Source organism: Opisthorchis viverrini (genome assembly GCF_000715545.1).
Source record: "Opisthorchis viverrini unplaced genomic scaffold opera_v5_282, whole genome shotgun sequence".
Classification (NCBI taxonomy): domain Eukaryota; kingdom Metazoa; phylum Platyhelminthes; class Trematoda; order Opisthorchiida; family Opisthorchiidae; genus Opisthorchis; species Opisthorchis viverrini.
The window spans coordinates 481,954-499,066 of NW_008751932.1; the positions used below are offsets into that span (position 1 = coordinate 481,954).

General features: G+C 45.4%; 3 protein-coding genes across 3 annotated transcripts; 1 reads left to right on the forward strand and 2 right to left on the reverse strand.

The window, feature by feature from the left end:
* On the forward strand, window positions 1-6,544 carry T265_09417 (hypothetical protein; the record flags this gene model as incomplete). The annotated part of the gene is made up of 4 exons (XM_009175470.1): window positions 1-288; window positions 3,770-3,901; window positions 4,045-4,655; window positions 5,650-6,544. 4 exons carry the CDS (start codon window positions 1-3, stop codon window positions 6,542-6,544), a joined length of 1,926 nt encoding a protein of 641 aa, XP_009173734.1.
* On the reverse strand, window positions 3,790-9,421 carry T265_14831 (hypothetical protein; the record flags this gene model as incomplete). Its single annotated transcript, XM_009175471.1, has 4 exons — window positions 3,790-3,926; window positions 8,242-8,449; window positions 8,923-9,076; window positions 9,390-9,421. Coding segments are annotated over 4 exons (531 nt in total), but the record flags the coding sequence as incomplete, so codon positions are not given.
* Window positions 9,422-10,106: 685 nt separating this feature from the next.
* On the reverse strand, window positions 10,107-16,007 carry T265_09418 (hypothetical protein; the record flags this gene model as incomplete). Its single annotated transcript, XM_009175472.1, has 5 exons — window positions 10,107-10,301; window positions 15,446-15,549; window positions 15,592-15,709; window positions 15,747-15,893; window positions 15,935-16,007. 5 exons carry the CDS (start codon window positions 16,005-16,007, stop codon window positions 10,135-10,137), a joined length of 609 nt encoding a protein of 202 aa, XP_009173736.1.
* Between the last annotated feature and the right edge of the window lie 1,106 nt (window positions 16,008-17,113).

Sequence of the window (17,113 nt, forward strand, 5' to 3'; positions counted from 1 at the left end):
ATGGGCGGACGTGGAGAGTCAGAAGGGATTCTGCAGACAAGTAAGGTATTGTACCAGCTTACGTTCACCATCTTGAAAGTCTTCAAGAAAGAATCCGAATGGAAGGAATTGTTCCTCTCTGAAATTCAGCGCCTTACGGCACTTTCGGCCGAACATCAGAAAGAGTTAAATGAAAAGTGCGATCAACTTGAGCAACTAAAGAAGGCGTTCACACACAATCTCAATGCCATGAAAGAACGCGATTCCGCGATTCATCTTCTGAAATCACAAATTTCGGACTTGAGGAAAGTGAGTCATTGCAGTGACTGGAACTTGTTTGCTTATTCTTCTGCCGGAGATGATGTTCTGCTATTCGTCCCATCACAGCCGTCAGGAAGTACTAGATTCTTTCGATGGAGTTAGGAATATAAGTTTCCATAATGACGTTATATTATGTCTGAGTTCTTTTCGTAGATTGTATGAGAAGCGTCACTATGGCGCCCTGCCACTAATCTCCCCGACGACCAATGCGTGTAGAAAACCTAATTTTGTTATACCTTTATCAACGTGCCCTCTGATGAACAGATCCCGCTTCACTTTCAGACTGATGGGAGCAAATTTTAGGTGGCCTATGTCAGACCCATTCCGTGTTAACACCGGACCTTTCGTGGCCTGAACACTCCGGGTTTGTGCTTATGCCATGGCATGATTGTCGTTGCCATCGAGATTCCTACCACTGGAATATTTCATTCCGCATCCGAACGAGAAATAGTCATGTGCATGACAGCCATGTGATATTCGAGGGTAAATAGGCTAAGCGGTCGACACAACTGAGATTACTGAAACTTGGAAACGTTCTCGTTGCCAGGCTTTACGGTCGTTCTCGCTGCAACTTCCTAACCTTCGAACATGAAAGTACTCATGCTATCCGTACTCCATGGCTGTTCGGGTGAGGATATCAGAAGTTTGAGCACACTTTCTTTGGTCCATTGGGAAATGGACCCTCTGGGGGTCCATAAAATTTAGCATTTTCCCACGGTCATGGTGGTGTGTACTTTCACTTTAAGATTGCTACGCCTAGGTTACAAACCCCGGACTCCCACGATACCAGTTGACCACTTATGTAATACGAAGTATGGCCCACAGATAGTTACTGGCATTTAACTGGGTTTACCACTAGTTTGGTGTCTCCAGCCAGTTTCCTACTCTATCCAAAGAGGCTTTTCATACTCACTCTTGAGGATGCAACGTCAGATATCCAGGTTATCAGCGAATATTGTCCAGTTTTAGTCCAGATTTTGAGGTAGTCTGTGTACCTATTAGTGCACAAGTTATGATAGCCATAATATAACTCAGAAGGTATATGCACTAAAAACAGTCCTTTCTATGGTTGACAGTAGTTACAGTAGCGAGTTGCACCGTGTATAAAATAAATGCAGTGCGAAAGATAAAGTAAATCAGAAGTGGAATTCGTCGTTTTTGAAAGTTCCTGAGTGAAAGTGCGGTTGGCAGAAACTTGTTTTCTCCGTAGTATAGCTGCTACATGTGTTCCGTAACTGTCCGTGGACTTGGAGTGTTTGTCTGACTCCCTGTCCACTGCGCGCGCGAGTATGTGTGTTGGTTGTGTTATGTCTTCCTATATATAGGAAGGTTTGACGTGTGTATAGTACACAGAATCGTTTCGATGCGTACAAAACGGGAACTGAATTGCTGTCGGTCAGGGTTGCGAGCGGGACAGGTTTTCCACGTGATTTGTGTGCCTGCAGAGCTGGCGAGTTGCGTGATCTAGTGGACACGGATGTACTAGACAAATTAAGCTAAGTTGGTCGAGGGAACAAGAAAATGTCCACTACAAATACTCCCCCTCTAGAGAAAGAGCAAAACAGATGTGGGAGAAGTCCGACAACATCGAGGTGCATATGGCCAAATCGGTGGTCCGGAATGGGAAAGGTACCGATGTGTGAGTGAGTATGGCGAAGCATCTTTGAACGTTGACATTGTAGACAAGCTTTTGTCCCTGCGTGTGTCTTTTCATATTTGACCATACGAGACGTTGGATAAGAAGTGTAAGAAATGGGTGTACGTCAAGGTTTGGAACGTTATGTAGACCATAAAAAACTTGGCAGTGCATTGCTGATGGAACAAGCGGTCGGTGAACGGATGCATGGAGTGGTGCCAAAATGATGGAGGTGGACAGACGCAACGTTGGTGTCGCATGTTGATGCAACGAAAGTTGGGAGTTTCTCTCGTACTGGAGAAATTAGCATGGCGAAAAGCGTGCGCGTAAATACAGCGTGAATAAGCACAGGTAAACGAAGTAAAAACGTCCAACTGTCACGTCGGGCTCACCAATTATTAGTACCATGATATGGTCATCATAACCTGAGTTTTGAACAGAGTAGTCCCTAGTACCGATCCCCAGGTCACTCTGCTTCCTGCGACAGTCTTTCACAAAGCTGTCCGTCCACCCTGACGATGTGGTGGTGGCCTTGGGAAGTCAGTTGTCAGGTGTGTAAATGGTAGCGGGGAAATATCTTCCCGAAGCAAAATTGGGGGAATGTTTTGATTCACTCTATTAAACCATTCACGTAAGTGCCAATTCGATGTGTCTGGTCAGCTGATGTTGCCCAGCTTTTGCGCGCTAGCGGCAGGTTTACAACGCACAATCTGTTGGACGTAACTTCACACCGCTGTGTTGCTTTCAGAGAGCTGTTCAATATGCTACCGCAGTAACCTCTTTACTGAGTTCTTCCTGACCTTCCGGATGACCGAGGCTAACTGACTGGCCAATGATTGATAGGGTCATGTTCTCCACCTCCCTCGTAGAACGTTAATGGCTTCCTCTCACGCTCAGTGCTCGACACAAGCCCCCGAATAACTCTCAGAGGTGGGTTTCTATCATTTCCAAGCTCGGTCTCGTTTTTCCATCCGTTCCTTTGTTCAGTTTCGAAGTCGGCTTTTTGAGCCGATTTGGGTAGAAATTTCAATAGTCTAAGATGCCAAGTTTTGTTGTTTCCAAGTTCTGTAGTAGGCGGCCCTGGTGCCAAAGTTTTCACGAACCGTCAGCTGTTTGCAGGTACCAGTCCTTAGAAAGTGTGAAGATTGGTGCTAGTCTTCACATGGATACTTGTCTCCCCGCTTTTGGCTAGGTAAAAAAGTCAAAGCCAAATAGCAGGAGATTTGGTAATTTCCAACTGAGATTTCATCCTGTAAGTGAAGCCTGTCTATGTTGAGAAGCCGAAAGTGGCACTGTACAACGGCTTCATCCTTTTTGCACGCCGCGTGCTCTTTCCACAATAAGATGTTTTCTGTAATCAGCCGCTTCGAACCCTATTCAGACTGATTTACCTGAGTACACATTCTTCCCAGTCCACGGAAGTGAATTCCGTTGGTATCAGTTACCTTCTCCTTTATGTCATTCGGCCCACGATTTTCATGTCTGTAGAACTCGTCCTTCTCAGAAGCTCTAGCTACTCATGCAGATTCATGTGAACGTTGCGCTAAGTAGCCGTCAATTCGTTTTTCATATATCTCTTATCGAAGATCGGTGATGATAGGATTTTTGATGGGTGGGTATTAAGCACAGCCAAGACGAAGCTATTTGGGAACGGATGAAGAGTAGTGTGTCTCATCGATCGAATATTTATCAACTGAAACAGGAGGCAGTCTTTTTGCAACACGTTCAGTTGGAGAATATCATAATCGACAGATTCAGTTGGTTTTCAGCCGGGTCTCCTTTTAACACTATATTGGTGGGTACTTTACCAACTGTGAGCTCGAAATAGCCTAGTGGTTAAGGTCAGAACTTACCAACCGCATGATCCGTTGTTCGAACCCAACCTCGGTATCTCCACTGCTCCTGCCAAGGCCTGGGCAACATGGAAGCATCTCAGCCTTCGTGCTTCCTTCTGGTGGCATGGCAGTTAGGCGCCGAAAGGGTGTTACAGCTTAATTATCATTTATTACTTTATTTATGTTATCGGTCAACTGTGCTGTGCATCCGAAAAACGTTATCCACTCTTTTACTATGACTGGCCGATACTGTTTTCTAATTCTGTGTTCCAGACTTTGTACGAAAAAGATATTCTTCTAACTGAAATGAAATCATCCGTAGACCAATATCAGTCCCAGCTTGACTTGGCTACATCGACGGAAAAGCAGTTGCGTTCTGAACTGGAGGCCTGTAGAAAAAACAATACTAGTCGTGAATTGGAACTGCGTCAACAACATGCGGACAGTTTGCATGCAGTCAGGCAGATTCAACTGGAAGAAAAAGCTCAGCTGCAGGCAACGATAGCACGCTTGCAAGTTGAGATAGAGGCAGAGCAGCTACGTTCGGTCACGGAACTGGAAGCAACAGTTGAGAAGGTGTGTAGCGAAGCTGAGAAGGCTGCAGCGAACGCTGGACAAAAGCAACTGGGCCTCGAACTACAACTCAATATGCTTGAAGAGATGAAGAAGCGTGCAGTGTGCGCCAAAGAAGAGGCTATGAGGCAGGTCGATACAAAAAAGGCGGAAATAAATGACCTTCAAATACAATTGGCACGCACCCAAAAGGACAATCAGTCACTGACCATGAAAATCCGCGAACTGGAATCAAAGTATGCTGCCAGCAAGGAGATTGTTGCTACAATGGAAGCTTCGCACAGACAAGAACAAAACAAATGGAAATCTGGGTCACTTGAGCTTAAGAAACAAATGGATGATCTAAGGCAAGCCCAACTGAAATAGGCATACTGTTACGTTTCCTCTGTACATTAGACAGTTGTCAATACAGGTGAGGTTAAAAAAGTCTAACGTCAGCATGTGTAATGCGATATCGTATAAACACCGTACATCACAAACTTTAGCCATGGACAGGAAAATACAGTTTTTACCAGATGTGCAATAAACTTGGGGAGGTACGTAGTCAATTCAACCACCCGTCGTTCGAGTGCCATGTAAAATGACACCTTGAATGTCGGAAGTGCATATTGAAGACACACATGCTGTTAGGAACTGCAAAGTTGCTTAGTTGTACACCGCCCTCACATTGCGCACCGGATTTACCGAGGATGTTGCGGGTTGGGTTCTCCATTGGCCCAACACGAGCGCTCCAATCCATGACCATAAACAGAGTACCATGTAAGAGAAGACGACTGACAAAGGCTGCTCGCAAAATTCACCCTTGACGCTTGATTAGGTGAACGTTCAAGCTTATGTAGAGATTACCGAGATATTGGGGAGATAGCCTTTGGAGCCAGTGTATGTGATCCTTGATTACATGAATTGAGGGCACCGTTAAGGCTTTGGTTCGATGAAGCCCCACGCTGAACATAATTATCTTCCAGTGCACTGTAGTAAAGGCAGTAGAAGGAGTTCGCTCCATGAACAGTGATACGTTGATGTTTGCAGTCAAACAGACGAATGTTGAAAGGTCATCCAATATCAACGCAGTACTTGTGTAGATCCCACGTAACTTTTCAGCAGCCGTGTGCGGAGTGTGTTCCACCAATAAAATATGTCGCATTATCTGAAAGCCCACTCAACTGGGGCATGGGACGGCCTTTAGGCACCACCTTCAATTGAGGAATAGCATAATCCAGAAATTCAGTTGAGTCTAGCCTTTAAAAACAAATTAGTATGTAAATGAGTGTATTTTGTTATCCCACTTTTCTGCGTTTTTTCTAGAGCGGATATCACCTCGTGTAAAAACGAATTGGACTCTGTCCTTCAGAGAAACGAGGAAACTAGGATTGCCTTTGAAGCTGAGAAACGTGAGCTTTTGGAAGCGCTTTCAAGAGCCAGGGAAGAGACTCGAGTGGCTTTAGAGTCCCTCAAGGAAGCGGACGCAAGCCGGAAAATGATGGATAAAAACGCTCGCATTGCCCGAACTGAAGCCGAACGTCTGCGCAAGGATCTTGAACAAGCGTTGACAACAGCTGTAAGTGGGAAATCTCCAACCGTTAGCTGTAAACATGAATATCTGATCGAACAACTTAATCGATTACAAAACCATTGTGAGCAACTAGAACAAGAAAATGACCGCCTTCGTAAATCTGTCAATATGATGAGCGAAGAAGCCAGTCAGGTAGTTCAACAACAAACGAAGCAAGTTCCGCTTGGATCTTCGTCAGACAGTCATGCTGACATTAAGGTGTACCAAAAAAAGTTGCATGTCGCTGTCAACATTATCCGTCAGTTGGCACGAGAAAAACAAGCACTGACAGAACTCAGCAACCGTCTGCATGCACAAGTTCGACAGCTCGAGAATGCAGAACATGCATTTGATGGAGAGAAAGGTGAAAGGTTAATGGAAGAAACAAATCCGCCTCATAGTACTCGTGAAGCCAGTAGTATCGTGCCGGACATTTGTGTTGGCGATTATGACGATGCCATATCCTCCATTATAGGAAAAGAGTCGGTCTCCGCTATTTTTCACTTGCTGGATGAAAATGCATCCCAACTGAGCGATCCCCGTAATCCGTCTTCTTATCCTGGACCCCCTAATCTTGTGGTCTGTGGTGGTCAAAAGCCGCTACGGTTTCGTGGCCCCAGAACAGTGAATACTCCTAAACCCAGGTGACTGGTCCCAGTAACCGCTTCTGCCAGACTCCACTCAACCTGCTATCTCCAGGGTTGTATAAACATGCCTTCTTTTGTTCTGTGTGGTCTTCGGGTTCGTTTCGTTTGAGTGGAAGGCCCTTAGGTCTTAGAAACAGTAGCGAATCGTTGGTGTGTTTGGTTTCAGAATACTACATGGAAACCGTTAGTTTGGTATTTGCGATCTCAAATCATGCGCTTGTTCTCACTGCTTAACCCAAACTCCGATTGTTTACAAAGGCAACTGTATCAAGAGCGTTAACATTATACGCAGTGTAGTAGAGAGAGTGAGATGGGCTCAGGCACCTCGGTCAGCTTAGTAAATTGATTTTAATTCGATCCGTGTAAGACCACGTAGTAATAAATAGTAAGTTGACCCCATTTCAAAATCCGGTGCGTACACTGAAAGTTATCTGCGAATGTCTTGGGGCAGACTAAAGCAAAATAAATCTGAGATTTGCACAGCTGGCGGCTCGTATCTAAGCTAATCATTCCAACGCTGCATGGTCGAGTAGCGTCGGAACATGAACTGCTCACGCAAGTAAGAAAGCGACAGACCCTAAAGGCCTACATCCCTCGTAACCAAGGGGCTGAAGCACTATCGTCTTGACGTAGCTACTCTCTGAGAAACTCGATTGATCGATTGGGGAAGATTAAAGGAAGCTGAATACATATTCTACTGGTCTGGAACTTCATACGATGAGCGAATGGATCACGAAGTCGAGTTCGCAGTGGTCAAGTCAAAAGGACTTTTCGCTGCTTTTGACAGCGTGTATGTTCCTACTATATCTCACCCAGAGGTTGAGCACAACTGTCCTCCCGCTGAGGTACCCAAAGTGAACCAAGAAGAAAAGCCGGAGATTCCCACCTGAACTATAGACAGGGAGACTGAATGAGCTGAAGTACTCCACCATCATACCAGTTTTAAGCGAAGGGATCCGACAAAACGAACAGCTGTCGAGAGATCAGTCCCCTCTACACTGTAAACACAACCCTGTTTATAGACTGGACGCTAGTATCCTGGAAGAAAATAACCCTGAGGAACTGTGTGGATTCCGAAGAGGATGCAGTAAGATTGATCTCAGCTTTGCAGCATGTCAGCTTGAAGAAAGCCGGGGACGATACCAGACATTTTCGGACCGATTCAGTGGGTAAGCAGACGTTATCGGTCGTCCTCCGAAAGCTCGGTTGTCTCGTGAAAGATCGACAGCATAAACAGACCCCTTCAATGCCGTGAGTCAGTCTTAGTACGTGCGTCTGCCGAGTTCGACACTGGCATGAAAGTTGAGCAAGGTGACTTTCCGACTCTGATCATGTCCACTCCGCATTCAACGATTTTTTTCAGAAGCGTTTTTATGATTCCAAAGAAAATGCGGCGATCCTGTACCGTCGTCTCTTCAATCCGAAACGCCTCGTATTCCAAGCGACCCTGTGCAATCCAGAGATCCGTTTGCGGATTTTTCCGGATGACTGTGCTGAGGTCTACAGTCTTACTACTACTAGTTTGCCTCTTACCTGTACATCCTGCACCCAAACACACCAGAGTATTCACACGTTTGTGTATTTTGGAAAAGTGCCGTATTCCGCAAACTTGCAAAACCTGATGAATGAGACCAGCGCCCTGGTGCGAAAGAACTAGTGCTGTGCTCTCATGCTCGCCTGACGGACCTCAACAAGCACCCGCGTTTTCACTCACCGATATTGTCCCCTCGGGTTTACTTCGGCAGCTCGCACATAGTGTCAGACACGGCTCCGCGCAAACCGCTTGCGTACAACTCCAAGGAAGCACGAGGGCTGGGATACCGCCAGGTTGGCCAAGCCTAGACAGAAACAGTCGGAACACCGTGGTCGAGTTCGAGCCGCGAACCTTCCGGCAGCAGTTCCGCACCTGAATCACCGATCTATCTCAAACAAAACGTCCGTCGTATGGTCCACCTACAATTGAAAATCGAATGTGATAGGTTTGATCATCAGCAGACCAAGTATCATCAGCCTGCATCAGACGCGCTAGAAGTAGGATGAAATAGTGATTCTGATAGCATTTCGTGCACCATATCCCGCGCGTGACTCTTTCAAGCCATCGAAGAGTCGACACAAACGGATCACGGATTACGATCCGAGAGTGGTCAGTCCTGCAACAGTCTGATAGCTGTACGCTGTTTGATTCCTTAGCTCAGTATGCGGCCTTCCATTAACAAGCTCTGGTCTACGCTTTGCGTGACTTCGATTGATGATATTAATCAAAACAACGTAATCCGCGCATTTCAACATAAGGCCGAGATAATGCAGCTTGAATTCACTGAGCCAAACAAATTGAAAAATCGACCAGTAGGAAGAAAGAAACCCTCTCAGCTGTAACACTTGGTGCCTAGCTGCCATGCTACCCGAAGGAAGCACGAGGCCTGTGATACTGCCAGGATGCCCAAGCCTAGACAGGGGAAGTCGAGAGGCAGAGGTCGGGTTCGAACCACGGACCTTCCGGTCAGTAAATTCGCGCTCTAACCACTTGGGCCATCTCGACCATCAAGTAGACAAAGAACTACCAGGAAGCCAGGTTAGAAATTTCGAAACTACCAGTCAGGAGACTTCACATCGCACCGAAAGTAAAATATGCTTCGCTCAAATACGCTTTTTACAGTCCAAATTATAAACCCGCCTATATATATTACACGATTACAAACCAGCAAACGGAAATTTCTCCCATGTTTTCTCAGGGCTCAGTCATTCAGGAAAACTCCCAACATGCGTCCCCTTCCTTAAGTAGCATTCCACCGGCTGCCTACAGAATAAAGCTGTAGGTTTGTACTGTTACGATTTACTCAGCTCACTTGGTGTCCCTTAGGTGGCCGCCAGTTACCATCCCGCGGTCGCCGAAATTATTGCGCGGCCCATCTAATTTTCGGAAGTACTTTGGTCATGACACCTAATATAATCTATGGGCTGTGCATTTCCATTTCTGTTGCCCAACAGGTACTGTCGATAGAAGTGAAACGACTGCAGCAAATTGCATTTTACTCTGATGAGTCAGCATCCAATACTTACGCCCTCAAATGCGTAGATCGAACAGACCAGGTTCATTCGACCCTTAGATGATGTTGTACTTAAATTAGCAGTACGGAGAAGCACGGTAGGTCTCTTTAAAATGACCATCTACGAGGACAGTTCAGAGTGGCCAATCTGGAGGAACAGATGCTATCGTAATCCCATGCCTGTTTGTGACATCCTCAACCTAGTTTCAGGAGAGTAGCAGTTCAGTTTCCTGATGTAAAGGTTGTCAAACTTGTGCTAGCTGCTGAATCCCTTAAGACTGCAGTTTATTCCAGAAACAGATTGTCAATAAAAGCTAAAATCGGTCACCACATGAGTGATCACTGTAGAAAGGCTTTGCTGCAAACAGAGACTCAGCCAAAACACCGCCGACTCTAGTACAGCTAAGGGTCGTCAAGTGCATTTTGTCCTAGTAGTTTAGTTACCAATTTATTCCGAGGGATAAACTTTACGCAAGATGTGAAGAAAAAATGAAGATGTATTGACAAAAATAGAATCTCGGATGTTAACAAAACGTTGGCCGAATCAGCAGGTCAGTTTGTATGATACTAAATGATCAACTCGGTGAACGGTGGTTGAGAAAGAGCGCAACTTGATTTCGGCAGAGTTGGCCACAAACTGTGGACCGGTTGTATCCCAGTCGTCTGGGATCTGGGCGTTCTTGTCCGTATAAATAAGCAGTTCGAAAGTGCCTGGAAAGGTGAAAACACACCGGGACAATAAGTCATCTCTGTGAATTTTCGAAATAAGAGAAAAGTCAGAAATTACCGGGACATGCAGCCATTCTTAGATCAGCTAAGGTGAAATTATCGGGGAGAATATTGATAAGGTACGACATGGTTCCTCTGTTCTTCTACAGAACACAATAATGCAAGACCCTTCAAGTACTGAGTTGAAGCCTCATGTGCAGGACACAGGTTTGCCTACCATCACGCGCAGTATCCTTCTGGTGTAAATCCGGCGTGATATTTTAAACGAATGGTTCAAGGAGCTTCTGAGAAGTTGGAAGAAGGAAGACCGAAACCAATTCCTGAATCGAACATCGGCTGAAGCAATACTTGGCAGCCTAACAGCTTAACTGGATGGAAGCTGTATGACGTCGGCTTAATTCCGTGTGTGAGAACACCCACTTGCAACGGTGGCAGAAATGACTCTATGGCCACCGGCGTATGAACAAAACCAAACAAAGAATGCCATGAGTTCCATTTGTGTTTGATTAAGTGGCAATGTAGACCAGTTTTAGCCGAAACGAGCAAACTCCAGGCGTCCCTATTTACGTCTACAGCCGACTCGTTTCAGCGGTCTGAACACCCCCAAAGTGTTGGACCTAGAAGGTTGCTAAAAGTAACCACCTTGATTTACTTGGAACTGTTCGCGCTTCAGTCTTATTCCGCCGGGGTTTTCACTAGGCTGTGGAGTGTCCATATAGTTGTACACGTGACTCAACGCAAAACACGTGCAAAACTGCCTTAGAGGAGATCCACCGGTATAATCCGACGGACAAAAAGAGCCAGAACAGGATCAACGTTCATCGTATGAACAGCTAGAACTCCCACCAAGCTTTCTAGATTTAAGTAGGCGCGTGAAGTTCTGGCTTAATCCATGAGGTTGAGGTTGTCGAATGTGTCGTCTTATACAACCACCAATCCATCGCTACGCACCACTACGCCCCTAACAAACTGAGGACGTCACCTCAATTGGTGATGAAACGTTTGCAATCGAATTGCCCAGCTCAGCGAATAAACAGACGGCCAATAATTGCTTGATCCGATATTAGCCTAACAAAATAACGGTTACGCCTCAGTTCAACTCTCGCTTTGATCCTCTCAAGCCAACGTCTTAGAACCATCAACAAAGGTACGTTGAGTGCTAAAAGCCCAAAAACAATTGAAAGAACGAATACGGCGGTTAGTGTCTAAAGTGTATGAATGCAAGAAATTCCGTTGACTCTGGACGCGAAAGTGATGGTCGATATTGAGCGGATATTGAGACACGATTGGCTGTCGGTCATTCGGCCTTTGGATCAATCAAGTGCGAGTAAGGCCTACCGGCCGCTGCAGCACCTAACTGTGAGCGGCAAGGCCGTTTGTGCGTGGGATTCCACCTAACACCCACCAAAGTTACCCCACTCAAAGTTGAGGCGTTCATTCAGAGGCGGAATGCAAAACAGCTACTAGATATTGCGATGTATTCACCCAAGCGCAAGGAAAATAATGGAGACCATAATGTGGAAGACTGCATGACCATCATTACCAGCTTGCCGTACAAAGGGTTTTAGCTGCTACAGTAGGACCACAGCAACATCACAATTCTTCGCGGTTTCCTTCACATCCTTTGGGCCGCCCACCGCACAGTTCGCTTTATTCTGAAAGAAAACGCGAAGAACACCGCTTCTCGGCAGGCATCGATTCGTATCGCAAAAAAGCCGAACCACTAAAGTTGATGGTGCTAGACATTCTCCGCGACTGAGTTATACGCTGTAAAGTCTTTTGCCGCTCAGTGGTTAAGGTGCGAGCTTATAGGCCGGAAGGTCCATGGTTCGAACCCGACCCATGCATCTCGACTGCTCCTGTTCTAGGCTTGGGCAACCTGGCAGTATCTTGGCCCTGATGCTTCCCTCGAGTGGTGTGGCAGCTAGGTGTCGAAAGGATTCTACATCGGGACCATTCTTCACGTGAATTTGTTGATGCCGACCAACACCAGAAATGGACGGGTCTGGGTTATTGGTAGCCCAAATACATAAAGACACCTTAGATCAGCCGCTCGCAGAAGACATGCCCGAACCACTTAATAGCACGACCACTCGTGTTGTGGGCTGGTGCATATAATCCACGCATCTTTTGAAGCATGAATTGGGACTTTTAAAGTCGTATACTGACTTCAGCACAATTTAATTCAGATCAAATGCAACTTCGGAGACTGAAGTGCGAATTCGCACCTCGTGCAGAAAAAGCGTATGCTGAAGGACAGTATAAAAGTGCACTACCAGTGGTGCTTCCTGTTCGTCACCAAAGACAACGGTGCATACCCAAGGGCGGCGATCTGAACACCAGTGTTCGCCTCATCTTTTAATCGATGAACAAGATTGAAGAGATGTTTTTATCAACGACCGAAACTGAGGTAAAACAATGGAATTTCACTACGTCAGTTATCCCATCCTCAAATTCAGATTTCGCTCCACGTGACCATACACAAACCATCCTCTGGTCTGGAACGCATCGCAAGCGCCAAGCGCTGCGACTAAGGTTGTCCTTTCATTATATGGAGTCTAGTCATATTCTCTGGATGAAGAGCTTAAAAGTACATCAACGTCACAGCAAATGACTCCATCATCTAATTGAGAAAAGAGAGGGCCATCTTGCCTGAAACTCGAGATAAAATCAGTATTACCGACAAGAGAAAAAACTCAAGCCAAGAATAAAACTTCAAACAGCTACCCAGATTCGTTCATAAGAAGTGAGGGGTCAAAACAGAGATAGCCCATCTCTAGTAGATATGTAGTCGTATTACAAAGGAAAAGTATATCACCTTCACCTAGGTACCAGCGTTCCATAGAATAATGCGTGAAAACCAATTCAAAGAACTACAGTTGTATGAGGATATTAAATGTACGTCCGGAAATTCAGTGAAACACCTCCAACTGTGTCAGGAAGTCCAGATTCCTAGAAATAATCCCAGAATGTCCGAAAATTACTAGAACCCTCAAACTCCGCTAAAATCGCAATAAGGAAACCGGAAAGCATACAGGCCAGTCAAGTAGTCGATTAACTCAGCAACAGCCACTGATAATGAATGTTCCGGTATGCCACAGAAGCACGGCAGATGATGATGGGTGGTCACCCAACGCCAATCAGGGTCAAAAGTGTGCTTTAAATACCGCGAAGACCCTTATAACTTTCGCACTCGTTTGCTCGCAATAAGGTTATTGTATTGCCTGTTGACGAGTCTTTTTCTGACAATAAGGTACAAGAGCGGGGACAGCATTCAGTTGCAACAAACTGAATGTAAAGCCGAAATGCAACCACCCATAGGGGTGTGGGTTCGCACAACAATGGTAACAAGTTTCAACTTTATATTCTAATTCTAGGAGTAAAAAATGGTTTCAAATCTAAAGCTGGGTAATGCGGGTAATTCATGTTCAAAGCGTTATCCGAGATGTTGAAGATGTAAAGTAATTGTCGACTGGTAAGCAAACCTCCGATAAAAAGTTAAGACGAATAGTCATTAGCTCGTCCCTTTACCCTCAAATTTTGCACTAGTACAGAATCCAGCTAACGACGAATGGACACCCGATGGAATGTAAGTGTTAAGGAGTAGCAGAGAACGCTGAGTTATACTGCTGAGCAACAGTACAGCCGTCCACCCGCAATGAAACTCCCCTCAGTGGACGCTAAATGTGGTCTTTGACTCAGAACAGTTCTTTAATAAGTGGAACAGGTTTCCTATGAACCGATCAACTTGTCTTGTTTTTGTTTTTCGTGAGCCTGTATCCACATATTTGGGTTGATTACCTCGCCTCAAATGAATAAGTGGGTACGCATGACCCTGGTGAACCTGTCTAATGAATTCCAGGAGCACTTCTTCCATAGAACTCTTGTTAATGTTCCAAATACCCCACTCCTACATACAAATAAGGCATCATAGCCCGTTAAAATGAAACTGTAAAACCTCGGACAGAAAAGAACTGAAACAACGAAGTGATATCCGCAGTCTATATCCCACTTCAACCGCTGTTCCACTAGGCTACAAGGTGATCTCTCATCCTGAGTGCACAGTTTGTTCTTTCATTTGGTTTATTGTACTCACCTCGCTCCTCGATAAAGCGGAAATCCGGTTTGTATCGCAGGTTATTTGGGTTGAAAGCGCAAAATTCAAAGTGGTGTGACAGAAATGACACAGATGGTTGTTGGGTGTGTACTTGTGATATGAGGACCGTTAAGTGCCGCATTGCGATGACTGATTCCAACGCCTAAAGACGGTCAATGAGCGCCAGAAAGCTGGTAAAAGCTGCCTCTCAAGAGTGTAACACACTTCCGAAATGGTAACAGATCCATCATCTAATTAGGGTATACAGGTGTGCAGTGGATAAGTATGGTAAGATGACTTCAAACCTGAAAATACAGTACCTACGTAACATTTAGGTGGTAGATGCGGTGGGTTTAAGGAAACTTGGGATAAATAATTCGTGAGCATACACCACCAGTGAGTGACCCGACATAATTGAAGCGCGCACTGATAAGTTATGTGCTGTGTTTTGCTGAAAGACTGATGTCCATCATGATATAGGACGCTTTGTATGAATGTGACCCTGTTAGGGAGGTCACCAATTTCAATGAAAGGGCAGGGAATCGAAGAATGGTCTTTATGATGAGTTGTTCTTCAGACGGGGAACCTTGTCGTGGGATGACTGAATTAAACTTGAGTTAGGTAGACAGTACATTCTCAGTGGAGAGCTAGAAGTAACGATCTAACTGCGCACTTCCATTTTACCATTACTAGTATGTTTTACCCAGTCAATTGTAAATCTACAACTGACAATACCACATACTTTCTCTACACATGCTCTCTCCCACTAGCTAGCTGACTTTTGACTAAAGTTCTGAGTATACCCCGCTAAGATGAATTCCACCTCTTACCGTTTTCGGTTACGTCGTCAGATGTCGACCTTGGATAAAGTCACCAGCCTGTCTTCGCCCTGGTTCTGTTTTTTTGTGACGGGTTACAACGCAATATTATCGTGAAACGACCAATTGGCGATTCTACAATGGTGCTGTAGTTAACCGGGACAACCATGAGAACGGACAATAAGAGGTAAACTGATCACACACCAACGTACAGGAAGTGTCCAGCACTGGCAAAAATGTATTTGACGCCACAATCTGGCGTATCACATGGCAAATCTCTGCCTGAATGGAAGCGAGGGACTTCTTCTCCGGGCTTCTGAAATGATAAAATGAAAAAATGGTTGGGGCTCGATCTTACTTCGATTCATTTCGATCCTCCATGATTACGTTGAACTGCCAGCGCTCCAAAACCTCCTCAGTTTTCACACATTTTATCACCAACACAAGTCGTTGAACAACACCCATCAGTAACCAAGCTGAAGTGCATGAAGTCAATTCATCTCCAGTTCTTACATCGCAGCTGCTCAAGCACTGCCGTCAAGTACTTATTGAGCGCCTCATCCGCGGAAACCAGGATGCTCAATTCGTATTTTGTATTCTTTTTGAACGACGCCTCCGGATAAATGCCACGCTGATAGAGGATACTGTTGATTGCGTAAACTATATAACATCGGCAGGTAAAAATTCGACATGAAACTTACAAAAATAGTCCACCAATATATCGGCAGAACCTTTGAGAGAAATAGCTCCTGCAGTGGCTGACGAAACAGACATGGTGAATCGTGCTCGCTAGATACCTGCACACTCGGTGCTTTCTGCAAGCTTGCGGGTAGTAAAGGAAATGAAACAAGGGTTAGAAATATAAATATTTGATTACGAGCGCAACAAGACTTTGTGAAAGTTTCACTGCCTCAGATTGATACATAAGATGACGTAACCAATGAGTCGGAACCAAACTGTAGTTACCCAGTTGCTGAATCACCATCAGCTGTAAGGACGCGTACTTGTTGTAGTTACCCAGTTGCTGAATCACCATCAGCTGTAAGAACCGCGTACTTGTCGCACAGTGGTTATAGCTGCCACAGCTTCGTTCACCGATGATTTCGGTTGATGGGGTAGGTAGCTGCGCACCCCTGGTGGTTCTTTTGCCGAAAACACTAGCTTGGAGGGTTCAGATTTAGAACTGAGTCGAGGCATTACCGTTATTACACGTATTGAGTGACGACTGTTCAGAAAGAACTTCTCTTCATCTTGTGAAACTATTCTCCTTCTGAGCTATTTAGTGATTGACGGTAGTGGGAAAATTTGACAGCCATCTGTCAGTGTCAACAACCATTGTTTTGCTACGTCGCGCGGTCCCTATCCAGGCAGACGGTAGTTACGAAAGTGACAGTTGACTGCCAAGGTATTTGATACTTCACTGTCAAGTTATATCTGATCACTTCAGAGTCGCTTCCATCTGATACAAGGAGACACCGGTAATCAAACACAGGGCCTTGAATATCTGCCGCACCCAGAAGACACGTCTCTGATCCATACAAGAGGATAATTCAATTCGATTTATCAGCTATGAACGGTGTATCAAGGCACACTGATTCCAGCTACTACAGTTTCGATCACCGGAAAATGGGAGTGTGGGAGATACAACCAAGCCTTGGAAGCGATGGCACGTTAAGTTAGTTCGGGAATCGGGTAGTAACGCATTGAAGACGATAGCTTTGATGCACGAGCGCCACCGACTGCGCGACTGAACCATTGGTGAGTTGAGTCTCGGAGTCCCCGTCCATGGAGGCGCTAGTTGACGACCCGACTAAATTCACTGGTTAATGTTTTCGTACTTCATTGCCAGGCCACACACTGTCCACCTCTCGGTCGCTTAC